Source organism: Mobula birostris, chromosome 5, assembly GCF_030028105.1.
Source record: "Mobula birostris isolate sMobBir1 chromosome 5, sMobBir1.hap1, whole genome shotgun sequence".
Lineage (NCBI taxonomy): Eukaryota > Metazoa > Chordata > Chondrichthyes > Myliobatiformes > Myliobatidae > Mobula > Mobula birostris.
Window position 1 is genome coordinate 17,998,231 of NC_092374.1, and position 24,603 is coordinate 18,022,833.

General features: G+C 40.2%; 1 protein-coding gene across 5 annotated transcripts in view; it reads left to right on the forward strand.

The window, feature by feature from the left end:
* cep44 (centrosomal protein 44) overlaps positions 1-24,603 on the forward strand; it is a 72,878-nt gene that overhangs the window by 35,039 nt on the left and 13,236 nt on the right. For 2 of the 5 annotated variants that reach the window (XM_072257662.1, XM_072257663.1), the window contains exons 5-9: positions 480-587; positions 7,936-8,073; positions 16,843-17,046; positions 19,258-19,333; positions 23,126-23,256. In XM_072257662.1, the coding sequence (XP_072113763.1) occupies positions 480-587; positions 7,936-8,073; positions 16,843-17,046; positions 19,258-19,333; positions 23,126-23,256 (657 nt within the window). The remainder of the gene's footprint in view (positions 1-479; positions 588-7,935; positions 8,074-16,842; positions 17,047-19,257; positions 19,334-23,125; positions 23,257-24,603) is intronic. The other 3 variants (XM_072257664.1, XM_072257666.1, XM_072257665.1) reach the window with 2 other exon arrangements.

Below are 24,603 nucleotides of genomic sequence, written 5' to 3' on the forward strand. Positions count from 1 at the left end.
TTAGTGATGTTGTGTACTTGTGTTTTTAAGAGCTGACTTACGGGATTTCAAATGTTTCTTGAAGTGCTGGCAGCTGCTAGAAATTTGACTAGTTTCTCAGCAGCATCTGCTGTTTTGAAATATTTTGGCATTAAATGAGGAAACCTGACAGTGCTATTTCATGAAAACACCGTTGAACTTCACAATCTATTTGGAGCTTGTTAACACAGCATTAAGAAGACATGCAGTAATTTAATAATGCTGAATAAAAACACAAATCAATTTCTAGGCCAGTGTATTATTTTGATATTTGGTGTTGGTCTTGATGGGTTACAAACTTCATTAGCCAACATTATTTTAGTCTTTTAAATTACCTTTTACTAATCATAGCTTTATAATGTTAAATAATCCTGTTAAAATATATAAAAGTTCATCAATGCCAAAGGTCACTATAACTGAAATGGAGTGATAAAAAATTATTTCCTTGTTTTTTTTTACAGGATAAGGCACACTCAAGTAAAAATTCACATTATCCTGTAAAAGTTTCATCACGATTTAAATATGAAAGGCACCTTACTGAAAGTTTCCCATGTGAAACAAATGAAGCAGTAAGTTTTTCTTCAGTTTAAGTAAATTAGAATTTGAGAGCTGAGTAGCAGCTCATTTAAATCTACTGTTATTTTTGTGTTGAAGCACTTATATTATGACTATGAATGGCTGCCATGCTTTTGATAAAGGCAATTTTACATCTAAGAAGAATAATGTGAGCTGCCTTAATGACTATTGCCTGGTAACGCTCACATCTACAGTGATGAAATGCTTTGGGAGGTCGGTCATGACTAGACTGAAGTCCTGCCTCAGCAAGGACCTGGACCCATTGCAATTTGCCTATCGCCACAATAGGTCAATGGCAGATGCAATCTCAATGGCTTTCCACAAGGCTTTAGGCCACCTGGACAACACAAGCACCTGTATCAGGATGCTGTTCATCGACTGTAGCTCAGCATTTAATATCATCATTCCCACAATCCTGATTGAGAAGCTATAGAACCTGAGCCTCTGTACTTCCATCTGCAATTGGATCCTTGACTTCCTAACTGTAAGAACACAGTCTGTGTAGATTGGTGATAACGTATCCTCTTCGCTGACGATTAACCATGGCACTTAGCCCACTGCTCTTCTCTCTCTATACAAATGACTGTGTGGCTATACACAGCTGAAATACCATCTATACAGTGGTATGCAAAAGTTTGGGCACCTCTGGTCAAAATTTCTGTTACTGTGAATAGCTAAGTGAGTAAAAGATGAACTGATTTCCAAAAGGCATAAAGTTAAAGATGACACATTTCTTTAATATTTTAAGCAAGAAAGCTTTTTTTATTTCCATCTTTTACAGTTTCAAAATAACAATAAAGGAAAAGAGCCCGAAGCAAAAGTTTGGGCACCCTGCATAGCAGTACTTAGTAACACCCCCTTTAGCAAGTATCACAGCCTGTAAACAGTTTTTGTAGCCAGCTAAGAGCCTTTCAATTCTTGTTTGGGGGATTTTCACCTATTCTTCCTTGCAAAAGGCTTCTGGTTCTGTGAGATTCTTGGGATGTCTTGCATGCACTGCTCTTCTGAGGTCTATCCACAGATTCTCGATGATGTTTAGGTCAGGGGACTGTGAGGACCATGGCAAAACCTTCAGTGTGCGCCTCTTGAGGTAGTCCGTTGTGGATATTGAGGTGTGTTTAGGTTCATTATCCTGTTGTAGAAGCCATCCTCTTTTCGTCTTTGGCTTTTTTACAGACGGTGTGATGTTTGCTTCCAGAATTTGCTGGTATTTAATTGAATTCATTCTTCCCTCTATCAGTAAATGTTCCCCGTGCCACTGGCTGCAACACAAGCCCAAAGCATGATCGATCCACCCCCGTGCTTGACAGTTGGAGAGGGGTTCTTCTCATGAAATTCTGCACCTTTTTTTCTCCAAACATATCTTTGCTCATTGCAGCCAAAAAGGTCTATTCAAAAGGTTCAAAGCAACTTCTAAACAAGCCTGATGCATTTTGGATACAAGTCCTGTGGACTGATGAAGTTAAAATAGAACTTTTTGGCCACACATACCAATTTCTCATAGAGGGATGAGAATTGAAGAGAGTGAGCAATTTCAAGTTCCTGGGTGTTAAGATCTCTGAGGATCTAACCTGGTCCCAACACAAGGCAAGACAGCGACTATACTTCATTAGGAGTTTGAAGAGATTTTGTATGTCAGCAAATGCACTCAAAAAATTCTATAGATGTGCTGTGGAGAACATTCTGACAGGCTGCATCACTGTCTGGTATTGGGGGGGGGGGGCTATTGCACAGGACCAAAAGAAGCTGCAGAGGGTTGTAAATTTAATCAGCTCTATCTTGGGTACTAGTTTGCAAAGTACCCAGGACATCTTCAAGGAGCAGTGTCTCAGAAAGGCAGTGTCCATTATTAAGGATGTCCATCACCAAGGGCATGCCTTTTTCTGACTGTTACCATCAGGTAGAAGGTACAGAAGCTTGAAAGCACACACTCAGCGATTCAGGAACAGCTTCTTCCCCTCTGCCATCCGATTCCTAAATAAACATTGAACCCTTGAACACTACCTTACTTTTTTAATATATATTATTTCTGTATTCTGCATGATTTTTCATCTATTCAATATATGCATACTGTAATTAATTTACTTATTATTTTATTTTTTAATTTTTTCTTCTATATTATGTATTGCATTGAACTGCCGCTACTAAGTTAACAAACTTCACGACGTATAGGCATCCGTTAGTCTCGTGAGACCATGGATTTGCGCCTTGGAAGGTTTCCAGTGCGCAGGCCTGGGCAAGGTTGAATGGAAGACCAGCAGTTGCCCATGCTGTTGGTCTCCCCTCTCGAGGTCACCGATGTTGTCCAAGGGAAGGGCAACACACTAGGGCTGATACAGCTTGGCACCGGTGTCATCGCAGAGCAATGTGTGGTTAAGTGCCTCGCTCAAAGACACAACACGCTGCCTCAGCTGAGGCTCGAACTAGCGACCTTCAGATCACTAAACTGATGACTTAACCACTTGGCCACGCGCCAACACGACATATGCCGGTGATAATAAACCTGATTCTGATTCTGACATTTTAAAGTACCTTCATCAAAAGCATTGCAGCCATTCAAGAGAGCAGCTCATCATCGTAGTGTACTTGCCGGCAGCTGTGGGTGAGAAATGAAGTCTGGCTTTGTCAGTAAATTCAAGTTCCTTGCTAATAAAAAAAGTTTATTTGTTTTCCAATAACGTTACAAACAGGATGCTGCAGTTTACAGTGGTAGAGCAACATTAGGCAGAAGGAACATATTGGAATGTGAGTTTCTCCTATTGAGTGACTGAGTTTCTTATCCCATGATCTCCATAACCAGGATATCCTACATCCACCTCCATGATATCCAAAATGTAGATGTCAAAGGGTTGGGTATGGTTTTTGATATAGAGTAATTTAGTAAACAGCAATACAAAATGTTACTGAATGAGTGGAGGCACACTTCTACTTGTATTCAGGAAACTGTTGGTGTATCCTGTTAACTTTCCAGTCAATGAAATAATACTTTGGGAAAAGTTGTCTTATGAATTTGATTGATTTTTTTTTTGAAATCTTCTGATAGGTGAAGAGCATAACTAAAATCACATTCAACTGGATAAGAGGTGGGAAATCTAATTAATCCTTCTGCATACTCGCTGATTGGCCTTGCTGCAGACGGCCCTGTGCAGTCTGCAGTTTGTGATTTGGGGCTGGATGTGGAGTAGAGATAACAATTGATGTGCAGCAAAACTCCTCCCCTCCCCCCTCCCCCCTCCCCCCTCCACCCTCCACCCTCCACCCTCCACCCTCCACCCTCCTGCCTCCTGCCTCCTGCCTCCTGCCTCCCCCTCCCCCCCTCCACCCTCCACCCACACACACACACACACACACACAAGCTAAGTTGCTTTGCTGCCTCATTTGCATCATCTAGCATATTTTCCCATTTTTGTTCTTGGTTCCAACTAATTTACATATATTCATTTCTGTTTTATTTGCATATTTTAGTAACAAGAACAGCCCATTCAAACTTCTATGACCTAAAGTTTCTTGTTTTTTTACATCTGGCCCCTTTGAAATCTGACATGGCCCCTGGGGCCATTGTCGTTTTGCAGCAGCAGTACAAAGATATACAATTTTTCTATAAATTGCAAAATAGTGCAAAAAAAGAATAATGTAGTGTTCATGGACCATTCATAGCTCTCAGTGGATGGGGAGAAGCTGTTTCTGAATGGCTGAGAGAGAAGCAAATCAAAGCCAATTATTAAAAACGTTCAAGAAGAAATTAGATTATATCCTTGGAACTAGAATCAAGGGACGTTGGGAGTAAGAAAGAACATAGTACTGGCTGATCAACTGTGGTCATGCTGGATGGCAGCACAGGGTTGAAGGGTTGCTCGTGTTGCTACTTACTCTATTTTTATCATTGAGCGTGCCAGACAGCCACCACCACCACAAGATGATAAGATGCATAGATAGAGTGAACAGCAGGAATTTTTTTTCCCAGTGCAGAAAAGATAAATACAAGGTGGCATAAGATGTTTGGAGGAAAGTATGGGGTGGGATATCAGAGATAGATTTCTTGCACGGAGTGCTATGTGCTTCAAAGGTAGTGGTAGAGCAAATGTATTAGGGACATTTAGAAGAATCTTAGGTAGGTACGTGAATAATAGCAAAATGGAGGGTGTGTTGGAAGGAAGGGTTATATTGATATTAGAGGAAGTCAAAAAGGTTATCGTGGCCCAGAGCACCTGTACTGTGTTGTATGTAGTGATCTGTGGAATACTGTGTGCTGCTTATTTTGCCATTGAGTGATGTGACAGCACTAGAGGAGACTTTCAAGCATTGTGCCAGGACTTTTGATTACTATTCTGAGTAAAAACTGTCTAGCCAAGGTTTGTTTTCTTTAGGAAAAGAGGGACTATGGAGAGATTTAATGGAAGTTTAGATAAATTTACTAGTTTTAGTTAGGTTGAACAGAAAGGACCTAATTTCCTTACAAGAGGTGTCAGTAACAAGAGTGCATAAATTTTAATTTATGGGAAAATGTTTTGAGGAAAAAGTTATTTCACTGCAGTGCAAGTATGCTGGAATTCACTGCCTGAAAGGGTGGTGGAGTTAGAAACTGTAATCACATTGAAAAGAGCCTGGATGAACACCTGAAAAACCATAACTTGCAAGGCTGTGGGTTGAGAGCTTGAAGGTGGGCTTAAACTAAAGCTTTATTTCTGGTGGTGTTGATTGGCCTGCTTCCTGTAACATAAATTTCTGACTTCTTGCAGTTCTACCATGCAGTTTCTGATTATGTCCATCAGTACTGTGAGAGCCAGTGTTCAACATTTTCTGAAGTTTGTATTATTCTTGGATTAATATGCTAAACTCGAAATGCTGAGCTGCTATGGAAGGAGCATTCTGCACACCTGATGTGCTGATTAGCTGTCACATTAATCGCTTGTTATGCATTATACCTGTGAGATACTGCCCCATAAATTGGCCAGAACCGCACACATACAATGCCTGCTTCTGGGCAACAGAATGGATAAATCTTGTGATAATCTGATAATTTTAGCACTGAAAACTTGTATCACAGTGCCATCTATATGTGCAAATGCTGAATTACAAGTAAAAAATCACTAAACTTTATAAGCAAGTCACACACGTCCCTTAACATTATATGGTATTTAGTTTAAAGATTGACCTTATTTGGACAAAGGGTCAACCACCTGAAACGTTAACTCTGTTTCTCTTTCCACAGATGATGCCTGATCTAAGTGCTTTTTTTATTTTGACTTTTCAGCCTTTTCACTTTTTTAAAGTTTTACTTATTAGTAATATTGTTGGAGATTTTACAAAGACATACATTGTTTCTAAAGTTGGAAAAATATAATACTTGTTAGCATTCACATTACAAGACCTATTATAAATCTTGAAATAAAATTTAATAACTGTAGATCCTAGTTATTTTCCATAGTAGAGGAGTCCAGGATAAGTGGGCACAACTTCAGGATTGAAGAATGTCCATTTAGAACAGAGATGTGGAGAAATTACTTTAGTCAGAAAGTGGTAAATCTGTGGAATTTGTTGCCACGAGCAGCTGTGGAGGCCAAGTCATTAGATTAGTTTAATGCAGAGATAGATAGGTTCTTGATTAGCCAGGGCATCAAAGGGTGTGGAGAGAAGGCAGGGGAGTAGGGATGACTGGAAGAATTGGATCAGCCCATGATTGAATGGTGGAGCAGACTCGATGGGCTGAATGGCCTTCTCCTATATCTTATGGTTAATTGGGACACCTTGAGAACAGTACATTTTGGCCCAGTTAAGTGACTGCCCCAGTTAGCCGAAGTTTCATGGAAATAGTTAAAAGGCATTTAAAAAGACAAATTTAGTTTAAAAATTATGTATTTAAATGAAAAACTGAACAAATTAACACACTAGCAAATAATACTATAGTACTATAAACTGTATTAGTTCCTAATAGTTATCGACAGTGGAATTCATCCAGTGTACGCAATGAATAAAACAACACAGACATCTAGAGCAGATAATGGGCTGCCTTCATATAATGCTGTTGACGATTGCATCCTCCAAATCTTCATTTTCACTGTACCATTCAAGATATTTATCACTGCCTTCAAATTCTTCATAGTTGCTTACTTGTTGAAATAGTGAAATCATTTCATTTTCACTCCCAGCAGTTTCTGGAATCTTCAGTCCTGAATGCTTGAAACCGCAGTAAGCAAAACGGTTCAGAATTGTCTTACTGCTTATTTCTCGCCAACTATCAATGACCAAAATCACTGCTTTTTGAACAGAAATGCATGTAACTGGTGCTATATAAAAACTGTGGCATCTAATGGCCACACGAGTGTGCATAACTAATGCTAGCTAGAACCTGTTTAACAATAGTCTCTTGCCCAAATTAAGTGGCATAGTGTCCCAAATAAACGAAGGGAATCCCAGCAATTTTCTTGATTAGTTTTTGTTCCTTAAGTGCTGTCCCAAATAAGCGGCTGCTCTGATTAACTGATGGCCCAATTCACTGGAATCCACTGTATATTATTATAGTTATTTTCTTTTAAACAACCATTCCATAAGGGACACAGAAAATTCTAGAAGAAGGGTCTTGGCCTGAAATTTTGACTGTTTATTCCTCTCCATAGATGCTGCTCCAGCATTTTGTGTGTGCTACTCTGGGTTTCCAGCATGTGCACAATCTCTTGTGTTTATATTCCAAAAGTGACAAGTGCAAGATATTATTATATGTGTTCAGTGGCAGGAGGGTGCTAATCCCTGGCTTTTCTGTGTTAATCCTTTGTGGTAGCTGCACCAAGCTTTCTCTGTATCCCTTTGCATGTAGTTCTGACAGTCTCCAATGTGACATCTTTATGATCAGGGACAGGAGAAAAAAAAATCTAAATCTAAATCTAATAAAATCTAGGTTTGAGAAAGTACTTATAGTAGAAGAGTACATGAGGAATAAAAGGTAGCTTTAGATCAAAGAAAATAACGATGTTTCAAAAAAGCATTTGTCATCACTGAGGAAGTTACAGAGAATCTTACAGAATTATGAAAGTCCAGTGTGAATGAGGAGCTGAAAGGAATTAACAATAGTAAGAAATTAGTATTGGATTAAATAACGAGGCTAAAAAGCAATAAATTGTCAGGACTTGCATCAGGGAGCTTTGAAGGAGATGATTGTGGAGATCAGTGCCTGACTTTCTGTATGTTTAAACTAGTGAAATAAAAATCAGTCCTATGCTTAAGATTTCTCAGTAAACACTTCATGTGAAGGAGCATCTAACAATTCATAACCGAGTAGAAAGAACCATTATGCGTGTATAGATGTATGGAGGAAAAATAGAATAAACTTGTGTTTATTTTTAGATAAGACCTTTAGTGGAGCGTCATTTACCTAGTAATGATATAAAAACAACTGGTATTTCATCCATTTGTGAAAATGATATTATTGAAGACAAGTCTCTTGTTCTTGGAGAATATGTGGAGCCACCAACTTCACATGAAGTAAGTTTTTTTTTACTTTGAACAAAATGAGATTTAATCTGTCACAACTTCAAGGTGGAAATTAGTGGATAGTAAGCCAAACTAAACATTAGTTATGGATTACACCTGTAAAACCTATATTTTAAAAGTTGATGGATTTTCAGAGGAAGATGACCAGAACTATTTAAGTTAGAGTACGATGAGTATATTATGTACTTCCATTATAATTTATATGTAGATAAGAATATAGCAGGATTGAAGTCTGCTGTGCTGGTTAAGTGTGGCTAAGTGTGAGTGTAAATGTGTGGCTGAAATGGGGCTAGGTGTATGGGTATAATGCAGTGGAACCTGGCCAGGTGCACAGACAGGAATCAGCCCAGGTGGACATGGGGAACTGGGGATGTGGAGGATTGATACTTAATAGATAAAGTAAATATGTAACCACAAAGAAGTTAATGTGGTATGTTCAGTTTCTTATTGATTTATCCTTATTTGGGTCTCACTAAACAATCTCTCGGCATTTTCAAATAACTTCTATGTAGTTATGTCTAAATCTAAATATGGGTTGTGAGCATACCAAAGTGACTCCACACCGATTGCATATTGACTTAATCCTAGCGTCATGTATCAAATTTTAGATTCATTCATCTGCTTCTTTCCTGATAAATTTGAATAACTTCTACTATTCCCAGAAAGTCCAAGTTTGTCTTTGGGCTGATAGTTTGCATACTGTTGATGACACTGAATTTGCTCTGAGTTTTTTTTTATCCTGTTTTGTTTTCTCTCCCTTTCTTGTGAATCCAATGGTAGACAATTATTTATCCCATTTTGAACACCTTTGTCCTGCCAAATCCCAACTTTATTTTATCAAGTATTCTGCCTTCCCAGTGTCTTCTAATGCATTCAGCAGGAATTTCCCACGCTCATACCTTTAGCTACTCAGTGTGAACCTATAATCATCTCCAGGAACCTTTTAAAGCATTGATTGGTTCTCCTTTACAGTAACAGCAGCACCAACAGTTCAATTTCCCTCCTCCTGGTCCTTCTCACAACATCCACCATTGACTCAGTTGAGGATCAGCAGTCGTCCTTCTCTTTTGGGATGTATTTTTATATAATTGGTCCATTATGGGATGGATATCGAACAATGATAATGCAAAATGCAGATTCACTGAGATACACACCACTATAAGGAATTATAAAATGCAAAGAAAGATTTGGAGGAATTGGGTCTTGTTTTCATTGGCGTTAGCAAATTACAAGACAATTTGATATAGCAATTTTAAATTATCAGATGGAATTGGATGAATAGAATTAGACCATGACCAAAATGAAAAGACAAAGATTTGTGTGGGAGGTGGAATGGGATACTGATGTCCTGTAGTTATGCAGGGATCCTGGGGCAAGAGCCGTCCTGGCACATGTTCATGTGCTAGTGGGAGCTGATACTGTTGCGGTCACTGTCAGGAGTCCAGCCCTGAAGATCTGGTTCTCCTACTGCATATAGATCAGTGATGTCCCTTGAATGATTCAGGCCCATGAAATGCTTAAGTGCTATATCCTACCAAATACAATGATGATCTCCCTTGACCACAGCCATTCACTTACCTATCAACAACCTTTTATGATTTTGACTTCTTAACCAACATTAGTGTGATTCACTACACTCTTTCAGACTTCGCTGCATGCAGACATTACCCACATACTCATGCTTGCACAGGTTTGCAGTAATTCAGCATTGTAGCAACACCACCCAAACACTATTTGGCACACACATCCATCTTTCCTGCATGACAAGGTAGTGTACAAGTACATGCAGCTGCAACTAATTGGGAGAGAGCAGGTAAATTTTCTTTTCCTCTTATCATGAAAGAGTGCTTGTTGGCATTGTGACATCTGTTGCCAGAAGAGGACTAAAACTTATATATCCTAATCCTCCTCATATCCCACCTTCTCTACAAACTGAATAGTGGAAACACACGTGGGTTACAACATTCTGTGAGGCACTGAGTTTATGGTTTCTATAAACTTACAGCTTACAGAAGAAAACTGATGTGCATGATGAAATGTTTAATGCATTGATATTCTTGTTAAAGTGCCAGCCTGAAGAATAGAGGAATCTGGCACCAACTTGGCACGAGTTTTTCTTTTGATGACGGTGTCAGTGAAATGTGAGTCTGAAGGTGAATGTGAAATTATTGTAGGTGAAGTGGTGACTAGGTTAAGTCCTTTTTGGAAAACCCTGGGTGCTCTATTTCCATCCTCCTTTTCAGCTTATTACATTATGAATGGTGACTAGGGTGAGCTTTATATAAAGAGCAGCAGACTACGGGATATCTTAATGCCTGTTTTGCTGATTGCTACAAGGAACTCCAGGCAGCCACAGTAATGTTTTAGTATGCCAGTGGTCGATCACATTTTTGTACCTCAGTATGGATTTTACTGTGTGCCAGTGTGGGTTATTCACTGAATTCAAGAGTCTCGCTGGAGGCTCTTGTTCATTAGTAGTCACCTTTTTCTCCCACTGTGGTGAAATGAAGACATTGCAATGGCAGTCAGGATGCTATCAAGTTAGTGTTAATATCAATCAAACTACACATTTTGCTTATTCAGATCCACTGTATGCACATGCCTACATCCATATCTACAATGCTCCCTCACTGGAAACACTAGTCTGGGCCTCTTAAGTGATGTCATCCACTCCAATAAATGGACACAAGCAAGTCTAGCTTTGACCCTGGAACTTGATGTTGATGGGCCTTGGAGAAGTTGTGAAGTTGAGTTTTAAACTATAGTGATCCTGAAAAAATTATGTTGTTATCTCATTGATTTGCCTACCATTTTACACCAGTAGCAAGCAAAATAGCTTTTCCTTCCAGTAGGTGACATGTAGCACTTTCAAAGTGATGTGCATTGTTGTTCCTATACCACATGGAAACCTTTAATCCTTTCAACTACTTAGCTTTCTCCATGCTTATTGTACTCTCTCTCTCTGCCTGAATATGTGTTCCACCAACCATGTGTGTTTGGGAGGACTTTAATCTGAATGCTGAGATCCAAAATAGCAATGTTAGTATCAATCAAAGTTGCACCATTTGTGTATTCTGTATGGACAGCTAGTTCACAGTATGCACATGCCCACATCCCTGACCACCATGTTCCCTCACTGCAGGCACCAGTTTAGACCTCTAATTACTGCCATCCAGACCAAAAACTGAACACAAGCAAGTTTAGCTTTGACCCTGGAACTTGATGTTGATGCATCTTGGAATTGAATTGAATTGACTTTATTACTTATATCCTTCAAAGATATGAGAAGTAAAAATCTTTATGTTACGTCTCAGTTCAAATGCTCAATGTATAGTCATAGTAATTTATAATAAATATTATGTACAACAGGATAGTCAACATAACATAGAAAAACAGTAGCGTTAGCATGAATTAAGCAGTCTGGTGGCCTGGTGGAAGAAGCTGTCCCGGAGCCTGTTGGTCTAGGCTTTTATGCTATGGTACCGTTTCCCGGATGGTAGCAGCTGGAACAGTTTGTGGCCGGGGTGACTCGGGTCATCAATGATCCTTTGGGCCCTTTTTACACACCTGGTTTTGTAAATGTGGGAATAGTAGGAAGTTCACATCTACAGATGCACTGGTTGTGGAGTTGAACCTTAAACCATTACTACAAGATTCAAGATTGTTTAATGTTATTTCCTGTATACAAGTGTAAGGAGGACAAAATAATTGTTACTCTGGATCAGATGCATCACAGAAACACAATAGATAATGAGCACAATAATAATTATACACCTTGCTATAAATACAAGCCTGATCCAATTTTAGAGTCAGAATACCACAAATTATATTATGACTGATCAGTTATTACAGATAAGACAATCCATAATAGCCATCTAAATATAATATTACAGGATAAACAAGCAAGAACAACTTAAAATATAGAATAGTACAGCACAATACAGGCCCTTCGGCCCACAATGTTGTGCCAATTCTCAAACCCTGCCTCCCATATAAGCCCCCACCTTAAATTCCTCCATATACCTGTCTAGTAGTCTCTTAAACTTCACTAGTGTATCTGCCTCCACCACTGACTCAGGCAGTGCATTCCACGCACCAACCACTCTCTGAGTTTAAAAAAAAAACCTTCCTCTAATATCCCCCTTGAACTTCCCACCCCTTACCTTAAAGCCATGTCCTCTTGTATTAAGCAGTGGTGCCTTGGGGAAGAGGCGCTGGCTATCCACTCTTATCTATTCCTCTTATTATCTTGTACACCTCTATCATGTCTCCTCTCATCCTCCTCTCCAAAGAGTAAAGCCCTAGCTCCCTTAATCTCTGATCATAATGCATACTCTCTAAACCAGGCAGCATCCTGGTAAATCTCCTCTGTACCCTTTCCAGTGCTTCCATATCCTTCCTATAGTGAGGCGACCAGAACTAGACACAGTACTCCAAGTGTGGCCTAACCAGAGTTTTATAGAGCTGCATCATTCCATCGCAACTCTTAAACTCTATTCCTCGACTTATGAAAGCTAACACCCCATAAGCTTTCTTAACTACCCTATCCACCTGTGAGGCAACTTTCAGGGATCTGTGGACATGTACCCCCAGATCCCTCTGCTCCTCCACACTACCAAGTATCCTGCCATTTACTTTGTACTCTGCCTTGGAGTTTGTCCTTCCAAAGTCTACCACCTCACACTTCTCCGGGTTGAACTCCATCTGTCACTTCTCAGCCCACTTCTGCATCCTATCAATGTCTCTCTGCAATCTTTGACAATCCTCTACACTATCTACACCACCACCAACCTTTGTGTCATCTGCAAACTTGCCAACCCACCCTTCTACCCCCACATCCAGGTTGTTAATAAAAATCACAAAAAGTAGAGGTCCCAGAACAGATCCTTGTGGGACACCACTAGTCACAATCCTCCAATCTGAATGTACTCCCTCCACCACAACCCTCTGCCTTCTGCAGGCAAGCCAATTTTGAATCCACCTGGTCAAATGTCCCTGGATCCCATGCCTTCTGACTTTCTGAATAAGCCTACCGTGTGGAACCTTGTCAAATGCCTTACTAAAATCCATATTGATCACACCCACTGCACTACCCTCATCTATATGCCTGGTCACCACCTCAAAGAAGTCTATCAGGCTTGTTAGACACAATCTGCCCTTCACAAAGCCATGCTGACTGTCCCTGATCAGACCATGATTCTCTAAATGCCCATAGAGCCTATCTCTAAGAATCTTTTCCAACAGCTTTCCCACCACAGACGTAAGGCTCACTGGTCTATAATTACCCGGACTATCCCTACTACCTTTTTTGAACAAGGGAACAACATTCGCCTCCCTCCAATCCTCTGGTACCATTCCCGTGGACAACGAGGACATAAAGATCCTCGCCAGAGGCTCAGCAATCTCTTCCCTCGCCTTGTGGAGTAGCCTGGGGAATATGCCGTCAGGCCCCGGGGACTTATCTGTCCTAATGTATTTTAACAACTCCAACACCTCCTCTCCCTTAATATCAACATGCTCCAGAACATCAACCTCATTCATATTGTCCTCACCATCATCAAGTTCCCTCTCATTGGTGAATACCGAAGAGAAGTATTCATTGAGGACCTCGCTCACTTCCACAGCCTCCAGGCACCTCTTCCCACCTTTATCTCTAATTGGTCCTACCTTCACTCCTGTCATCCTTTTTTTCTTCACATGATTGAAGAATGCCTTGGGGTTTTCCTTTACCCTACTTGCCAAGGCCTTCTCATGCCTCCTTCTTGCTCTTCACAGCCCCTTCTTAAGCTCCTTTCCTGCTTCCCTATATTCCTCAATAGACCCATCTGATCCTTTCTTCCTAAACCTCATGTATGCTGTCTTCTTCCACCTGACTAGATTTTCCACCTCACTTGTCATCCATGGTTCTTTCACCCTACCATTCTTTATCTTCCTCACCAGGACAAATTTATCCCGAACATCCTGCAAGAGATCCCTAAACATTAACCATATGTGCATAGTACAATTCCCTGCAAAAACATCATCCCAATTCACACCCACAAGTTCTAGCCTTATAGCCTCATAATTTGCCCTTCCCCAATTAAATATTTTCCTGTCCTCTCTGATTCTATCCTTTTCCATGATAATGCTAAAGGCCAGGGAGCGGTGGTCACTGTCCCCCAGATGCTCACCCACTGAGAGATCTGTGACCTGATCCGGTTCATTACCTAGTACTAGATCCAGTATGGCAGGGATCCCCAACCTTGTTTGCAGTGCGGACCGGTTTCATGTTGACAATATTCTTGCGGAACGGCGGACCGGCCAACTGCGGGGGATGGGGATGGTTGCCAATGGACAAGGGTAGCGGTCAAATATGTTGCATTTACCCAGAGAAAGACTTCAATGACCATGAAGCCTTGCGTGGGCACCAGTGTGCACGCGTTATTTGCGCATGCGCGCACCTGCCGATTATTTTTCTACAAATCATTTTTGGCGATTCTGTCCGGAGTGGAGTGTTAATCACGACCGGAATATCGGTGATAAGTGGCTAACACACTCAATTTCGTTTCTAAAAGGCTTTATCTAACGAATTTAAAATTAAACACACAGCGCATTTTCCTCGCATGAATATAGCGATAAGTCAATTATCAGGGGAGGACAGGGGAGCTTGAAGTAAGTGTTGAACAAACCCAGTAGAACTGTCAGAAGCAGGTTCAATATCATCATTTAAAGAAAAACTGAATAGGTATATGGACAGGAAAGTAATGGAGGGTTATGGGCTGAGTGCAGGTCAGTGGGACGAGGTGAGAGTAGCATTCAGCACGGAGTAGGAGGGCAGAGATGGCCTGTTTCCGTGCTGTAATTGTTATATGGTTATATAAATCAATAGCATCATAACATTTTAAGTAACGTTTGGATATTAAACACAGCGCATATTTTCCCCGTATGAACTTATAAAATTATTGCAACGCACCAATATCGCTGAATCAGTGGGAGCCCTGGGCTTGCTTTCCTGCAACAAGACGGTCCTATCGAGTGGTTATGGGGGAACAGCGATACTCGAACGGGGTTCCTTATGTCCAGTCTAATCCGCAATTTAGTTTTTGTTACATTCATCGCAGAGATATGTTGGAAATGGAAGCAATGTTTTCGGTGCTTCCGTGGCTATCTCAGGATATTGAGCCTTGACTTTGATCCAGAATGCCGGCAGAGATGTTATGTCAAACAGACTTCTCAGCCCGCCGTCATTTGCAAGCTCGAGGAGTTGATCTACTTCCCGCGCTGACATGGATGACGCGCGCATAATGGCTCAACAGTGCGTGACAGGGAATGAGGAAAGGTGCAGCTGATTCATATCGCCAAATCATATTGTTTCCTTGCGGCCTGGTAGCGCATGCTCTGCCACCCGGTACCAGTCCGCAGCCCGGTGGTTGGGGACCGCTGCAGTATGGCATTCCCCCTAGTCAGCCTGTCCACATACTGTAACAGGAATCCGTCCTGGACACACTTAAACTCTAAACCCTTGGAACTAATCAAGTGCCAATCAATATTAGGGAAGTTAAAGTCATCCTTGATAACAACCCTGTTATTTTTGCACCTTTCCAAAATCTGCCTCCCAATCTGCTCCTCTGTATCTCTGCTGCTACCAGGAGACCTATAGAATACCCCCAGTAGAGTAACTGCTCCCTTCCTGTTCCTGACTTCCACCCATACTGACTCAAAAGAGGATCCTGCTACATTACCCACCCTTTCTGTAGCTGTAATAGTATCCCTGACCAGTAATGCCTCTCCTCCTCCCCTTTTTCCGCCCTCTCTATCCCTTTTAAAGCACTGAAATCCAGGAATATTGAGAATCCATTCCTGCCCTGGTGCCAGCCAAGTCTCTGTAATGGCCACTACATCATAATTCCATGTATGTATCCAAGCTCTCAGTTCATCACCTTTGTTCCTGATGCTTCTTGCATTGAGGTACACACACTTCAGCCCTTCTACCTTACTGTCTTTACACCATTTATTCTGCTTCTCTTTCCTCAAAGCCTCTCTATATGTTAGATCTGGCCTTACTCCATGCACTTCTTTCACTCTCTATCGCTCTGGCTCCCATCCCCCTTGCAAATTAGTTTAAACCCTTCCGACCCATGCCAGCGAACCTACCTGCAAGGATATTGCTCCCCCTCGAGTTCAGGTGCAACCCATCCAATCTGTACAGGTCCCACCTTCCCCAGAAGAGATCCCAATGATCCAAAAATCTAAAACCCTGCTCTCTGCACCAACTCCTCAGCCACGCATTCAACTGCCATCTCCTCCAGTTCTTACCATCACTGTCACGTAGCACTGGCAGCAATCCTGAGAACACCACCCTTGAGGTTCTGTTCTTCAGCCTGCTACCTAGTTATTTAATAGTTGTCTGTAAGGAGCTTGTATGTTTTCCCTGTGACAATGTGGGTTTCCTCCAGCTGATCAAGTGCCTTCTCACATTCCAAAGATGTACGGGTTAGTTGGTTCATTGGTCATATGGGTAAAATTGGGTTGTGAGGGCTTGTTGGGCCAAAAGGGTTGTTCCCCCCCCCCGCCCCCCGGTATCTCTAAATAAATAAATTCCAATTTTAAAAAGACTTTTGGGCAGATAAATGGATAGGAAAGGTTTGGAGGGAAATGAGCCAAATGCAGGCAAATGGACTAGCTCATATAGACATCTTGATTGGCGTGGATGAGTTGGGCTGAAGGACTTGTTTCCATGCTGTAGAACTCTGCCTTTATGGTTTTTTTCTTGCTTGACAGTCACATGCACTGGAGATTGCCATTCTTAAGCAGCAGATTGCCAAATGTCAGGAGAAGCTCCAAGTATTGGATGTGATACAGAGTAAACTACAAGCTTTAGAGTGTGCTACAGCTGGGAAGGTGATTATAGATGCGAGGGATTGGAACAATCTGCTAAGCCGTGTTGTTCTGCTGGAAACTCAACTGTTGCTACATTCCAAAAAGGTGAGTCAGAGTTTTATTTTGGATGTGCTTTGTTCGTCAGCATGTCTGTAGGCTTGCCGTTCAACTAAAGACAGCCTCACAAGCAAACCTGGCACTGCTCTTACTCAACTTGACTACTTCTAACATGGTTCACCGGATAGTGAGAATTCTGGCTGACTCTGCTGTCAACCCCAACCCATCTCCTGTATTTCCTCCACCTCAGCTATTGATACCAGGTGAAGCCAGCACTGCAAAGATCAGAAATCCCAGCTGTAGTGCAGCTGTTCCTTGTTTAAATCCTCAGTTTTGCTATTGACAACATTGACCATATCTATTTACCGCCTTTTGCTTATCTAGATTCCCCGAAGCATTAGCTAAGAATAAGGTTACATTGTCTACCTTTAGAGTCAAGCTTATCCTTGAAATGGAAGCATCCAGTGTATGCCATGCACATGTCTTACTCAGTGAAGTAGTTGCTGTTGCTTTCCATATGTTCTTGTTAAAAATTCCTTTGGTATTCCAAGTAAAAGAAGGAAGTTTGAATTTTAAGTTGTATTAAAAGAGCTACTTAATGGTATAAATGATATCAAATGTCATAGCAACACATGCGGAATGATTTTATTAGAACACTTATTAAGAGACACAAGTTCTTTATTTGATGTTTTAGTACAGTTTTTAGAACCAAAAGTTTAATGTGCTTCAAACCAAATGTAATTTTTTTGCTTGAACACACAAAATGCCGGAGGAACTCAGCAGGTCAGGCAGCATCTGTGGAAAGGAATAAACAGCTGACGTTTCGGGTTGAGCCCCTTCATCGGTCCACTCCTGCCTGAAAAGTTGACAGTTTATTCCTTTCATTGATGCTGCCTGACCTTTTGAATTCCTCTAACACGTTGTGTGTGTAACTTTGGATTTCCAGCATCTGCAGAATCATTTGTAATTTCTTGGTTTGTGATATTCACAGTAAATCAAATAAAATGAAAGATTGTTGAGAAGTCACTTGCAGAGAGCTGGCATAAGCAGGCTTGGTTGAATATCACCCGTGCATATTCTGTAGGAATAATGAAGTAGATACAAAAATGAAGAAACGGACAAATCATTTGTAAGAGTAGTAGATTTTCAAGTAGTAGCTATGCAGCAGTTATAATAGATTTTGGTTAATTGCACACATCAGCAACAATATATTTTTGCCCAATTAAGCAGCTGCTCCAATTAGCTAAAGTTTCACAGAAACAGTTAAAATGTATGAAAAAAAAGACAAGCTACCATTTAATGGAGTAACAAATTATACATTTAAATGAAATACGGAACAAATTAGAACACTACCAATATTACTACAGTACTATAAAACTGTGTGTTAGTTCTTAGTATTTATCAACTAAGAATTCATCCAATGTAGGCTGCCATGTTCTTTTGATTGACTGTGACTGAGCAAAATCACTGGCAACAACTAATGCAGATAATGAATTGCCTTTATGCAATGCTTTCAACGATTGCATCCTCCAAATCTTCATTTTCATTGTAACATTAAAGATGATTGTTGATCCTTCAAATTCTTTGCAATTCCAAACTTGAAGCAGTAAAATAGTTTCATTTTCACTCCTGGCCATTTCTGGCATCTCCAAGCCTGATTCTTGAAACCACCATGAGCAGGAACAGTTCTACATTGTCTTATTGCTTATTTTACGCCAATTATCAGTGACAAAAATTACTGCTTTTTGAACACAAACACACACAACTGACGCTTTTTAAAAACTGTTCCCTCTAGGCACAGTGTAGTATCTAATGGCCACACTAGTGCATCCAACTGACGCTAGTTAGAAACTGTTTGGCAATAGTATCCTGTTCCAAATAAGTGAAGGTAATGCCAGCAATTTTCTTGATTAGTTTTTGTTCTTTAAGTGTTATCCTAAATAAGCGGCTCCCCCGATAAATCAGTGGCTCAGTTAAATGGATTCCACTGTATTCCATGACTGTTGCCAATCTGTATCTTGCAAATTAAATATAACAGCATACTGAAACATCTTTGCAATAATTCTTAAAGTGTGCTATTTTCTCTATACAAATGATATAAATTTTGTATTGAAATGAATCATTTGATAATTTTTGAGTCAATTTTCTATTCAGCAAAATTCCTGCTAAACAAGTTCATAATAACTAAATAAGCATAATTTAGCATTTGTTTGTAATTGTTTTCAAATCACTGCATGGCTTGTCTTTTCTTATCTCCAGAACAATTTCCCTTCTGATTCCATCAGTGGGAATAATGAATATACCCTGTGCCAACTGACAAGTCGTAACTCTTCAGGTAAACTTGTAAAGGTTAAAAAATTATCTTCTTTTAAGGCAATCTTTTATGATCCAGGATGATTTCACTCCTCCTTTATGGGTTCTGAGGTGGCTAATGAGACCAATTGAAAATCGCAGGTTTGTCCATAGATGGGGTAGGAGGTGCCTGGTAGAACAAATGGTTAGTTTTAGGAAAAAAACCGAAGCCAATTGAAACTTCAAGCTTGTTCCACCATTCACATCATCAGTGCAGTCACAGCAGTCAACGATTGCATCCTCCAAATCTTCATTTTCATTGTAACATTAAAGATGATTGTTGATCCTTCAAATTCTTTGTAATTCCAAACTTGAAGTAGTAAAATAGTTTCATTTTCACTTCTGGCCATTTCTGGCATCTCCAAGCCTAATTCTTGAAACCACCATGAGCAAAAACAGTTCTACATTGTCTTATTGCTTATTTTACGCCAATTATCAGTGACAAAAATTACTGCTGTCTTCCCATAATATTTGGCACTCTTGTAGTTTAAATGTCCATCTGTCTCTGACTTGAATGCATTCAATGACTGCCTCCATGGTATACTGGGAGAGACAATTTCAAAAATTCGTGATGTGAACCCCTTATTCCAGTTCCAGAGAGCGTCACTAAAGGAAACCCATTTTCAGCAACCCCCTCAAAACTTTGTTACAGTAAGGTCACATCTCTCTATTCCCTTTCTCCAATGAGTAAAGGCCTAGCCTGCCCAGCCTATAATCATCAACCACATAATCCCAAGGAACAACCCAGTGAATTTGCTCTGCAATAAAGTTAAAGGAAAATGATGCGACTAGTCTATAGAGGATGCAGAGGACATTCACTAGGACGCTGCCTGAGAAGGAGGGTTTGCCGTGGGTGGTTTACCTTATAGCTGAGAATGCTTCGGGTGATCTGATAGAAGTGTACAAAATTGTGAGGCATAGAGTAGACAGCAGTAAACTTTCCCCCATAGCAGAGGTGTCTAACCACGGGATGTAGGTTTAACAAGAGGAGCAAGATGTTTAGAGGGGATGTACTGAAGATTTTTTTTGTACCTGGAGGAAGATTGACGTTTGGAAAGTACTACCTTAGAGAATAGGGAGGCAGGTGGTGTCTTAGCATTTGAAATACCAAGGTACTTGGTACTTGAAATACCAAGGCGTAGAATTCAGTGAATTAAGTAGTGGTAAATGGGAGTAGTATAGATAAGTATTTGTTGGTCTTCATGGATGGGTGGGCCGAAGGGCCTCACATTCTGCTGTGGGAGAAAAACAGAACTGGCATTTCATCAGAAGTGGGTAAATAAAGAAAAATAGGCTGATTTAAGTAGACATGGTGAGAAAGTGAATGCCTGCAATAGGGTGAAGAAACAGGCTGGCAGCACCCAGGAGAGGGTGCGGAAAGTTTGCCAATTGCAGCTAAGCTATCTTGAGAAAGTGTAAACAAAGGGGATCCATGTGGATAAGTTGGAGCTGGAATAACTTCCTAAGGAAAGAATTGTCGCTATGGAAGTGAGTCTTGGAAGGGCGGCACAATAAGATAGTGGTAAGCATGACACTTTACAGCAGCCAGCTGTAAGATCAGGGTTCAATTCCCAACGCTGCCTGTAAGGTCTTTGTACATTCTCCCTGTGACCCTGTGGGTTTGCTCCAAGTTCCCCCACATTTCAAAGGTGTATGGGTTTGGGTTAATAAGTTGTGGACATGCTTTGTTGGCACTGGAAGCATGGTGACACTAGCAGGCTGCCGGGCATAATCCTTACTGATTTGATTTGATTTGATGCAAATAATACATTTCACTGTATGTTTCGATGTGTATGTGACAAATATGGTTAATCTGTTCTTCATTTATTTTTCTGAAACTCAAAACAAAATGAAAAGCAAAATCTATTGAGAATAAACAGATTAAAAGGCTTGCAGAATTTCCTGCAGTGAGGTGTGCAGAGCTGCTAAGTAGGTGCTTCTGGTTGAAAAGTGGCAGCGAATTCAACAGTAATTATAAAGCAAAACATTGTAGAAGCTGAAATTTGGAAAAAAGCAAAATGCTGGAAGTACTCAGTAGACTGGACAGTATCTTCAGATAGAGAAACTTCTTATTTCAGATCAGTGACTTGGGAATGGTGTATGCTTCAAAAGCTATACAATTAAATATACAGGAAAAGAGGAGTGATGGAGTGAACAAGGAGACTCTTACTTGACAGAGACCAAGAGAAGGTGATTGAGGCACATTGACTAGGGATCAAATATGAAATCAGGTATAACAAAGAAGTATAGTATATTTTTCCTCTGGTCTCCACAAGTTACTGGAGCTGAAAGTAGCATAATAGTCTCCTCTCTCACTGTCCATTAGTGGATTGAGGTCGAGGCAAGAGAGGAAGTAGTGCCAGCTCCAGCTGTCATGTTTCAATCCAGGAATGTGACAAATGATTGCAAGTGTTTTCTAGTGTTTGGAAAGGGTTAAAGGGTTGACAAATGTTTTAAACTGAGAGATGAGCTAGAAATGTAAACGTCAGTAGGATCTCAGGGAAAGTGAGAAACTGAACACAGTGATGATTGGGTATTTTGTACTTGAATGGCTGCTTTCAGTGGCATTTTGTTTCAACTGATTCAGACTTCAGTGGCACAACCAGGAGGTTTACAGATGATATGAAAATTGTGTAGTGGATAGTGATGAAGAAAGCAATGGATTGTTTGGGTGGCCAGAAAATTAGCAAAAGGAATTGAATCTGTAGTGGCATTTCAAAAGGACAAAAAGACCAGTCTCAAATGCAATACAACCAGGACAGATAACATGGTTGAGATATATGGTAATATAAGAGCGGAGATGTCCTGCTAGAAGTATGTAAAATAACTAGTTAGGTCAAAATATATGCTTTTGCAGCTTTATTCAACACATCACTGGAAGGATGGTTATACTAAAGAAGTTATTGTGAAGTTGAACAAGGGTATAACGGGGACTAGAATACTTCAAGAAAAGACTGGCCAAGTGATATTTTGTTATTTAAGACTCAAAAGGAGCTCAAAGGGACAAAGAGATTCCCTTAGCAGAAGATTCAGTAACTGAGACATAGTTTTAAGCTAACTGGTAGCATGGTGATAGGCAAGTTTTCACCAAGAGTCTCCTGAGGACATAAATCCCATTGCCTTGGTGATTATTGGAAGCAGAAATTTTCACTGCATTTAAAAATTACTCAAAGGTTCACTTTGTACCATATTATGAAACTAAACACAGCAAATAGAAGTTGAACTGGATAAATTTTCTCTGGTTGGTATGGATGTTGCCAAATAACATCTTTGCTGTCAATTTTAATGATTTAAAGTTTTTTTTTGCTTAACGATTTTGTATTTTCAAATTGAATATGATTATTAAGGAAATGCCTAACTTATTACTAACAAGTCATTGCAGGAATGATGGGTTTGATCCTAGTCAGAGATGGCATCACTATCTATAAATTAGATAATCGTTGTACTACACAATAGTGGAGTTTGTGGTTTGTCTGCACATCATCTAGTTATCTTAGATATTTATACTTCTGTAAAATGTCATTCTTGTCTTAAAACTATGATAACACTGGAATTCTGAAGATACTTCCCAGCCAACATTGAAAAATCGAATTATCAACCAATTATTGGCAAGAGGCATAAATGACTGCATAGTGAAGCTCAAGCAGCAATGTCTGTAACTCCAAACAATTCCTGCCCTACGTTTTCTCTTCACTGTAAATCAGTGTCTGGTGTCTGACCTTGCATAGGCATGTCGAAAGGCAAGAGTTGACTCAGGTTGAATATTTCTTTACAGATAAAGAACTGAGAGTCGAGACGCCAGAGAGTCTTAGCCATCAGTCATCTGGATACAACTCACTGTTATCAGCAGACGAATCGCCCAAAGCAATGACCATTAGTTCATTATGTCTGACAGAAGTCACAAAGGTAGGTAAAATTGGAAGAGATCCCCTTATGTCCTGTTTTAAGCCAGGGAATTTGCTGATATTAAATATACTTTTATTCAGATTACATATATCCAAAGTAGAATTGCCTCTAGAATGCAGGATTAAGACTTGAACATTCAAGGTGAAATTTGTCCTGAAGATATTGTCAGCTTGTGGTCCTTCGTTCAACCTTATTTTTCTCAGAAAAGGGGGAAAGAAACACACACACACACACACACACACACACAAAGATGATTTCCACTGGCATTGCAATAGTTGTTAGAATCAAGAATATTTTGTAGCTTACGCAGGGTTATCGGGAAGGGTTTTATTTAGAAATGATAGAGGGAAGATGGTAAATGCAAGGGGAATTGATAATATTAGTGTCCAGAGACTGCACAAACAACCCTAGAAGTTGAGTAAATGAATACATATTGGAGTGTGATAGTGATTGAGGAGCCGTGTTGGGTTTTGGCTAACTTATTCCTAACATCAATAACTATCAATATACTCTTAATATCCAATTCAAGTGATTCCACTTTGACCCATATCGATGAATGTTGTTTTACTGTTTGTTTAGGTGGGATAAAACACATTGTGAACAACAACTAACAGCTTATTCCTTATAGTTCTTTGTGCCATCGATGTAGAGCTGCATTCTTAGGGTACCACTCCATCATTGTCTGTGTCCTGAGCATTTATAACTGGTATCTATTGTTTCTGACAATTACACAGATCAATTGATGCATGTATCCTTGGCACTCATTCATAATAAATGTGGTTCCTTAAGCAATCTGTTCCGTACTGATGGGGCTGCTGTTGCTAGAACTTCAAAGCCCGGGTCATTTAGCTCTGGGAAATCCAAGGAACCTGCAAAATGAATGGAACAACAGTTTTCAAAATTTTTATTTGAATTTTAAAAAGAGATGCACAAGAAGGTAAGAGACATGGATTGAGTAGAAAGCCAGAGACTTTCTCTAGGGAGGAGATGGCTGGTACCAAGGGGTGTAATTTTAAGATGATTGGAGGAAGGTATAGGGGGGATGTCACAGATAAGATTTTTTACATAGGAGTGTTGGGTGTATGGAATGCCCTGCCAGAGGTGGTGGTGGAAGAAAATACAATAGGGGCATTTATGAATCTCTTAGATAGGCACATGGAGGTAGAAAAATAGAGGTCTATGTAGGAGGGAAGGGTTAGATTGATCTTAAAGTACGGCACAATAGGTCAGCACAACATCATGGGCTGAAGGGTCTGTGTTCTGCTGTAATGTTCTATGTTCTAATTTTCCCATTCATTGCATTTAGGAGCCTTATAGCTAGGGATGAGATTTGAAGAGTCAGTAAGC